At 32.9% G+C, this 10000-nt stretch overlaps 1 protein-coding gene across 2 annotated transcripts in view; it reads right to left on the reverse strand.

Moving 5' to 3' along the window:
- The window catches only part of LOC137644839 (uncharacterized), an 86267-nt gene extending 77163 nt beyond the window's left edge, over positions 1–9104 (reverse strand). Inside the window, exon 1 of one of the 2 annotated variants that reach the window (XM_068377726.1) lies at positions 8831–9104. In XM_068377726.1, the coding sequence (XP_068233827.1) occupies positions 8831–8973 (143 nt within the window). In that variant the 5' untranslated portion in view covers positions 8974–9104. The remainder of the gene's footprint in view (positions 1–8830) is intronic. The other variant, XM_068377727.1, reaches the window with a different exon arrangement.
- Positions 9105–10000: the final 896 nt, after the last annotated feature.

The following is a 10000-nucleotide window of genomic DNA, read 5'->3' on the forward strand; positions in this document are numbered from 1 at the left end:
ATATATATATATATATATATATATATATATATATATATATATATACTGTATATATCATAAAACTAAAACTGATGCAAATGGTTTTAATCATAGTGACCTGCAAACACGATAAATACTTTGACTTTCATTTAACTCAATAAGTTATCCTATCATTCGAATGATATCAATACCTCATACTTATTACCTTGGTACTTCAGGAAATATATTTTGTTATATTAGTTACGCAATAGATTTTGTAGATTTGAGAACAAAGTCATCAGAAGGATATTGGGAGTTAAATGGCATGACCGGATTAAAAATCAAACTATAAGAGAGATTACTCGAGTGCCATATGTGAATGAGATCATGATGAGGGGTAGATAGAGATGGTTTGGGCATGCTCTTCACACTCCTCAAGGGAGATTAGTTCACCAAACTTTCAACTGAGCTCCACAAGGCATTAGAAGAGTTGGAAAACACAGGCCTACATGGCTGAGGACTATGAATCGCGAAATAGGAGATGATGGATGAGGGAGTATTGAATTAAAAGCTCAAGATAGAGAAAACTGTCGAAATCTAACCGAGGCCCTTTGCGTCAATAGGCGTTGGAGAAGATGATGATGATGAGTTACGCATTGACTTTATAAACGAAGACGAATTCAGTCAATTGATCTCAATGACAGGAAGCCAGGAAGCAGAGGCGGGAAATCTCAGTTTGTGATTCTTACATACCTGATTCTACAAATAATCATCTGAATTGGTACAGGTTACTCATTTATAGAAATATATTCTATTGCAGATGAAAAACTGCAACGAACCTAATTCTTTCAAGCATTTGTTTTTGAGACGAAATAATATATTTATTTCAAATGAATTTAATTTTAAAATAAACTTCCGTGATCCTGTACAGTCTTTGAAAGCTCGTTGACATCCTTGAAACAGATTAATGCTTACACAGAGATACGATATCAAATACGCATTAGATAAAGAACCTAAATATCATTAATTAAATCAAACTCAATCTACATCAATTTACGTTACATTGAGAAAAAAGCATAACGGAAATTTCTAAAGCACTGTGCTCGTATGTTGTTTTTGGTGAAATGTCAATCAAATGTCTCTGCAATTTGTCCATCAATGGGCAGAATTTCTGCAATATTTACAGAATACATTCAATGGTATTTTGCGATCCTACATAATGAACATTTAAACATAGCCACTGAGTTTTACTCGGATTCTGGTTATTTTCTTATAGCAATGTTAACATATTTCTGTCTTTATCTCTGCGACATTAATTCTAGAGATAAGAAAAGCATAACGCGAATTTCTAAGGCCCTGTTCTCGTACAGTATATTGCTTTGCTGCCATGTTAATCAAATGTCTTTGCTATCTGTCCATCAATGGGCAGAATCTGTGCAATATCTACAAAATACAGTCCATGACCTTTTGTTATCATACGTAAGGAAATTTAAACATAGCCACTGTGTTGTTTTACTCAGATTTTGATAGTCTTTATCTCTGTGACATTTATTCAGGAGTTATGATCATCCTGGTCAACTTTGCGAATCAAGGACATGAAAGGGAACCTGAGATTAGGTAGCCCAATAAACCACAGATTACTTGGAGTGAGTATGTATAGCGAGAAAGAGGAAGAAACAAAGATACGGCAGCTAGTCTCAAGTTCTATAGAGCTTGGTCAGTCGTAACAAGATGGGCTTTGCAGAAGCATCGTCTGGTGGGAGATTCTCCAACAAAATATCGTTGCATGCTGGACTTGAATAATTGTGTTTATTGGTGTGGGTAGGTTTTGCTCTATTAATCAAATCGCTCTTTATTGATTTATATCACATTTTAAAAGACTCTCAGCTAAAAAATGGGTGTAGGAAACTCATTAAATTTTTGGAAGATTTGTTTGCATGGGCACTTCAGTGGTTAAGAGTAATTCATTATGTTTACGAATGTTATTTGTACTTCCGTACAGACAATATAACATATTTGTAGTTTAAAATTAAATATATTGAAAAAAAGAGAGATGTATCCTGATGTCCATAAGCATTCAAAGAATAATGAAGCTATACCCAAATATAACAAAAATTAAGTAACCTACTCACGTATACTGACGGATTCCAAAATAAATGTTATACAGACTGCTAAAAATCATTGTATTATTATTATTATTATTATTATTATTATTATTATTACTATTATTATTATTATTATTATTATTATTATTATTATTATTATTAGTAGTAGTAGTAGTAGTAGTAGTAGTAGTAGTAGTAGTAGTAGTAGTAGTAGTAGTAGTAGTAGTAGTACTTGCTAAACCACAATCCTAGTGGGAAAAACAGGATGGTATAATCCCACGGGTTCCAACAGGGAAAATAGCCCAATGAGGAAAGGAAACAAGGAAAAATATAATATTTCAAGAACAGTAACATTTAAATAAATATTTTCTACATAAACTATAAAAACTTTAAGTTTTCAGACATGACTATTTCTCCCCCAAGAAGAGGTATAATCACAAGGCCAAATCAATCTTAAATAAAAGCAAAATACCAGCACATCTCAACTTGAAAGGGCAACAGCAATACGCCAGAAAAGAAATACCAAAGGCCGAAAGTCCTCATCTGACGTGGCCAACATATGGCAAGATATGCAAATTCAGGATTGGCCTCGTGAGCCATAGCAATGCACACAGACGGTGGAAGCAGTAGCACTACGTCTGAGAACTTACCATACTACAATCTTAGTCTACTGAGGAGTTTTACAAGTCGTCATCGGCTTTGGTGGACTGCAATAGCATTCCAACAAAGTCTATTAGATAGCGGTTGCATTGAAAATGGATTTTCTTATGGAACTAGTATACCAAACCCGTCAAAAATGGAGGATAAATACTTAGATAGATATACACGCAACCCCTTCTCCCCGGGGTATGTCTACTCCTCACCCCTACCCGAGGGATGGGGAGAGCTGAACGCTAGGCTGAACGTGACCAAAAAGAAATATATAAAAATATTCATATATATATATATATATATATATATATATATATATATATATATATATATATATATATATATATATATATACAGTATAAAGCCAGACACTTGCTCTTTATTATATACGGGAAATTATGTAATATATATTATATATATATCTATATATATACATATATACACGTGTGTATATATAAATACACACACACACACACACACACATATATATATATATATATATATATATATATATATATATATATATATATATATATATATATATATATATATGCGTGCGTGTGTATATAATAGAATAGAATTCATGCATTTAGATATGACAAAAAAAAAAGGATGAATAAACCAGGTGAATTTTTTTTTATAAGGCAATACCACACGTTTTTTGGTTATAAGCCTTTCTGCTGCTAATCCCATGAGATGTCCTTTATATCATTCTTAATTTATGATTTAATGCAATTTCAGGATACTGAAGTACCAACATAAAATACTAACTACTATTTCGTCATCAATGTACGCAGTGCTACATGAAATCAGTATTCACGCAATGTTTATCTGAACATTACCTTTACGTACACTGCTAAATATTTTCATTAAAATAACGGTAAATGCCTGGCAACATATAATCCAGGATTTTTACCGTTTTAAAAACGGATATATGGAAGTAAAGGAGTGAAATTACGGTCACCAACCCGTAAAAGATGATAAAAAGTATGGTCAAATTATGGTCGCCTGTGTTTTACTAAAATACAGCTAAGAATAGTATATTTTTACGGAGATTTTCATATTAAAATTATGGTTTCTTTAAAAGTGTAGCTCTAATGATACTGATAATGAAATAAATCTAATTATGAATAGTTGAAAAAACACATATATTCAAAGGTTTTATTAAATGCATTAAGAACTATAAAACAAAACATTTTAATCGGGTAGTTGAATCACTAGAACTTCAAAAGTTCAAAACTGCAGAAAATGTTTTTATGTTGAACAGGGTAACATAATTTTTTTCATAGTTTAAATATGAAATATCCGTTTTGATGTTGCTACTGTTTTTGAAATATTTTATTTCGATTGTCGATTATTTCTCATATCGTTTATTTATTTCCTTATTTCCTTTCCTCCGTGGGGTATTTTTCTCTCTTGGAGCCCTTGGGATTATAGCATCTTGCTTTTCCAACTAGAGTTGTAGCTTAGCTAATAATAATAATAATAATAATAATAATAATAATAATAATAATAATAATAATAATAATAATAATACCCATGTTTTTGGTTCTGTTTGTTTACATGATTAGGCAATGAGTTAATAAATTTTGAGAGAGAGAGAGAGAGAGAGAGAGAGAGAGAGAGAGAGAGAGAGAGAGAGAGAGATCGGTACTTATTGGATGTTAGTGGTCTCCTACTAACCATATTAGAGTTTGACTTTATATAAAATATGTCTTTGAAAAGTTTAATTAAAGAAAGGAAGAATAATCCCGTATTCTTCTTATACATATCATCTAAATGTTACAGAATTCTAATTCACTACAAAATTCACGATAAAATTCACTCTAAAAGACATCAAAAAGTCACGAAACTGCAGTAAAACTGTAATATATATATATATATATATATATATATATATATATATATATATATATATATATATATATATATATATATATATATATATATATAAATCGAGTAAAAATATTCCTTTAAGATCTCTAATGTTGCAATAGAAGAACTGAATGAATTAACAAACGAGAGAGAGAGAGAGAGAGAGAGAGAGAGAGAGAGAGAGAGAGAGAGAGAGAGAGAGAGAGAGAGAGGAGCCTCGCCTGATCCTTCATCTTGTGTTTGTACAGAATCAACAAGCTAAAAATAGGAGCTCCCTCTTTCTTTATTTTTCCTATGGAGACCTTAGATTCCAGAGGATTCGTTAATTAACCTCACAAGCGGATCTTTGTGAATAGTTCGTTCTATTGGGTGAAAAGGAACTTGTTATTGGTACAGTTGAATAGATGTTGGAACAGATTTATAAAATACTATAATCTCTCTCTCTCTCTCTCTCTCTCTCTCTCTCTCTCTCTCTCTCTCTCTCTCTCTCTCTCTCTCTCTCTCTCTCTCTCTCTCGTTATAATATTTCTAAATGATGGAGTAAGTTATAATATAGCTTAGAAAAGTACCAAGTTATAGCATAGCTTAGAAAAGTAACGAGTTATAATATAGCTTAGAAAAGTACCAAGTTATAATATAGCTTAGAAAAGTAACGAGTTATAATATAGCTTAGAAAAGTACCAAGATATAATATAGCTTAGAAAAGTAACGAGTTATAATATAGCTTAGAAAAGTACCAAGTTATAATATGGCTTAGAAAAGTAAAAAAGTAAATCTAAGGCTAGAAATTCAATTTAAAGATACTAAAGAATCAAGTAAACAAAGATAAAATCTGACCTTTTCTTTATACATTTAGAATGACCGCAAAGAGAGAAAATATTTTCTTAAAATGTATAATAATTAGTATCGTAAAGGTTGGGAGTAATTAAATCTTTATTTCCGTATCCTCTGGCTTAATAATAATAATAATAATAATAATAATAATAATAATAATAATAATAATAATAATAATAATAATAATTCCATGGAGATGGGAGAGAATTTATTGGGCTATTTATCACAGCAAAGGAGGGGAATAATTCAATTCCAAGGACAAGAAGGAAAATCAATGCATATAGAGATAGCCATATTCATACGAAATGGTAAAAATTTGTGTGAAGAATATTTCTTTTCATATAAGGTGAGAAATTATGTCTTTAGATATGGAATAAATTGTAAATTGGAAGAGAATTTCATAACGTAGAGGAAAAAAGAGTTTGAATAGGAAAAGGAAATCTTTCCTTAGAGATTGAAAAAAAAAATGATAGAAGTATTTTATTCCTTAGCGATGAAAGAAAATCCAATTAGGGAAAGAATTTAATTTTATAGAAATGAGAGAAAATTTAAGTAGATAAAGCAGTTAATTCATTATAAGTGTTAGTTCACCAGACTTTCAACTGGGCTCCTCAAAGCGCTAGCAGAGTTGGAAGACCCAGACCTACATGGCTGAATACTATGAGTCGTGAGGTAGGAGATAACGAATGGAGAAGTATTGATTTAAAAGCTCAAGATAGAGACGACTGGCGAAATCTAACTGAGGCCCTTTGCGTCAATAGGTGTAGGAGGAGATGATGATGAAGTGTAAGTAAATCTAAATGGGAGAAAACATAGATGGAATAAAATCAAAGTTGTGAACCAAATGTCGTCTTTGGAGATACGATAAAATTCAAGTAATGAAAGAAATTGATTCCTAATATATAAAAGAAAATCTAACAGTTGTAATCATGCACAACTCGAGACGTGTCAGTGAAGTCAAACGGAACCCAGAATTACTAGCAATCAAATATTACTGTGATGTATTTTTAGCCATAGGGCACTATTTCGTTGGTTCATAGTTTAATTAGTTCATTATTATGTAGTTATAATATGACAATATTATATTTTACCATTACATAAGAAAATATATTGTTATACACCCAAATCATTAGTAAAATATAACATGAATGGTAAGGTATTGAATACACTCAACAGCGGTGTGAAACAATTTGTTTTCTACTACTTCAGATAATTAGGCAAAGGTATTACTAAACAATAATGCCTATAAGAAAATATTCATTGTGTAAATATAGACTAGTTCTTTAATGCTGTACCAACCGTGTGTCACACAATTGTACATAATTCCTTTTGTATATAATACGCTTGTATCTTCGCTCTTCCCTCGCACTAAAACGAACATGAAAATTCATGTCTGCTGTTTTGCTCTGAACATTGTCTGTCTCTCGAACATGTTATGTCCTGTTGCCTTGAGGTTTTGTATATAAAGAAGAGTGTTCCTTAATATATAACTCAGTCGTTTCCAATCTGCCTTTGAGTTCACAATACTTCTCCCTCCTTTGTCACATTATATTTCCTGACTCACAAAATGAAGCAAAATAATTAGTGCAAAATAATGACTTAGGCCTATATCGATAAATAATTTTATATATGCCTTCTGAAAATCATGAAGGGATTTAGCCATAAAATTATGCCTACTGAGATATATCTGCTAGAAGGGCTCCCCTAAAAAGGACTCATATAATTGTTTAAAAAAACAAAAAAAGTTTTCTTTAACAGCCAAGTGAGCTCTTTAGGAGGAAGAATCTACTGTAACTTAAGTGAATGACAAAAATACAGAGAGAGAGAGAGAGAGAGAGAGAGAGAGAGAGAGAGAGAGAGAGAGAGAGAGAGAGAGAGAGAGAGAGAGAGAGAGAATCGTCTCATAAATTTTCATTGTCCCATGAAAAATCGGCAAAATTATAGTTTAACACAGGACAACATTTCTAATAGAAAATCAACTTTACCTACAGTAAATAGTGTGATTTCAACGAATTTTACCTTCATTTCCACCGTAATTAAGCCGTTCTCCCGTTATACCCCCTTACCAACTGACCCAAATGGGAACCTGGGACTTTGGGTCACTTTGGGTGGGAGAAAAAGCGAAAATTTTGATTACTTATGACTGAAATAAACACACTATTAACTGTAGGAAAAACAGTTTGTCCCGTAAGGAAAGCTTTCCTCAAAGAAAATATAAATTTTGAGATTTATTCAAAAGGCCACAAAACCGAACACATCACACCTAACCTAACCTAGTAGTTCCCAGGTCCCAGACCCCGGAACCACACACCCCATGTCACAGACTTAGCCAGAGTTCATACCCAAGGACCCCTTTCCAGGTTACATACCTATCTGAGGGCAAGCCCCCTGAACCCCCCTTCCCAGGTCACAGACCTAACTGGGAGCAAGCCCCGGGATACCACCTTCCTAGGTCATAAATCCTAAAAGTAAATCACAAATAATGCCCAACCTTATTTCCTTTATATACACTAACACTGCAACTAAAACAGGGTCCTAAAAGAAAATTGCAAGTAATGGCTTACCTTATGTGTGATACATGCAAATCATAGGATATAAACAAACTAATGAGAAATAACTTAGGATCATAGAATGCAAATATTTTGTATAATTTTTTGTTGATTTATTATGCATCCCAGTGAATAATGTATAGAAAAGAAAAGGTTAGTTTTATTGTTATTCATCGAGTCCCCAGTAAATTTTCCCCACCCAAAAACCCCGGTTCCCACTGAGTGGCCCCCATTACGGTAGGATATATTAGGGTTTATCATATTAACTAATTATTTGCGACGGAAATGAAGGTAATTTTCGAAGAAAATAGGAGTTTTATATTTAAAACCCAATTTCTTTGTTGCTAAAGCTTTCCACGTGTTGTTCTACAATAATACCGAAAAATCTAGGCTAGACCTAGGGTACACATTTATGCTGCAACCCTGGCTATTTGAGTTTATAGCAATGAGCCAAATAACAACAAAGTGATCTCAAACAATATGAGAGGGTGACATTAGGCCTAAGCACAATCACTTTTATGAAAATTGTATCAATCATCAAGCAAAAGTGTTTCATCGATAGAGATTTATAAATTAAATAATTATACAAAAGAAGGCATACAAAGATATGAATTGTAGGCTTTATAAAACATGCCTTACAAATAGATTAATCATTTTTTTTATCTAAAGTCAGCTGATAAACCAAATCAATTTCATTTGAAAAACATTGAATTGGGTCTCTCTCTCTCTCTCTCTCTCTCTCTCTCTCTCTCTCTCTCTCTCTCTCTCTCTCTCTCTCTCTCTCTCTCACACACACAATTTCAGTTACAAAATATACGTTAAACCAACTAGAATATACTGCATATAATCATTATTTACCTGGAGTTGGATTCTTGGTATACATGTGTTGAATAGACAGCAGTATCCTTCAATTTGCCAACATTTTTAGGATGATAATTTAACAGTAGCCTATATGGGTAAAGTTTTCCCCAAAATCTCCAGGTACGAACTGATTGTAACATATTCTTGCATTCCTCAGTTGAAATCGCCTTTCCTTTAACACAGAGAGATGGATTCTTTGGAAACCTTTTTATTTTTCTTGGCGATGGCGATCATGATTACTGCACCCAAACACAGCACATAAAAATAAATCTGTTATCTCTTATTCCCGCCAAAAACACTATGAGTCTATGAGCCTCTTGTCGATTAGTCAGCTGGGCTCCAACTTCTCCAAGTAACGTCACTGCGCGGGAAAACGCAAAATTCGTTCTCACAAAATCACCTTTACTCCCCTTCCACCTTGGTTATCTACATCGACGGAACTGTCATTTTTCAGCCTTGCTGTATAAAAGACAGTTCACTATGCATGGTTTTAAGATATTAATGCTATATTTTTATCAGGATATCAGCTAGATCATTAAAACAAACTAATGTATTAATTTTTCATCATGGTAAAAATAAAAAAGCCGCGATCACTTCATAAATTTAACTTTTTAGCCACCATAGTAATATAGTTAACGTAATAAACGTATCTGAGAAGTAGTTGTGGGCGTGGTCTAACCCAGACACATCAACAGTTCAGTATTATTGTTATGGTGACTGTGACTCGTAACTTAGAGAAATCTCTCAAATTTGGTTGAAGCTACCCAAGCATGACCGGAAACGATACCCCGCGAACTATAGTAGAGCTGCATTTTGCCAGAATCTCGAAAAAAGGACATAGCCAAGCGTCTTAACATCGACAAGGAAAACGATGCAAAAGAGAACGATTGAGAAACCATCGTTGAGGTAGGATATCCCAATACACAACAGCAGAAGATGGAGAGTTGACTAACTTTATAACCGAACATACACCATCATCATCCTTTCTAAATATCAAACAAGCCATCATAAGCCATTGCTTGACATTCTGGGACTATACGTGGGGAAAATATTAGCAATAGACTGTAGACTGGTTTACATTATCCCCAAAAGAAATAGTGATAAGTCACAAGTACCTAGGCTCACATAATATCAGGAAAATTAAAACGTTTTGACGAAATTGCAATT

This window comes from Palaemon carinicauda, chromosome 8 (assembly GCF_036898095.1).
Source record: "Palaemon carinicauda isolate YSFRI2023 chromosome 8, ASM3689809v2, whole genome shotgun sequence".
Classification (NCBI taxonomy): domain Eukaryota; kingdom Metazoa; phylum Arthropoda; class Malacostraca; order Decapoda; family Palaemonidae; genus Palaemon; species Palaemon carinicauda.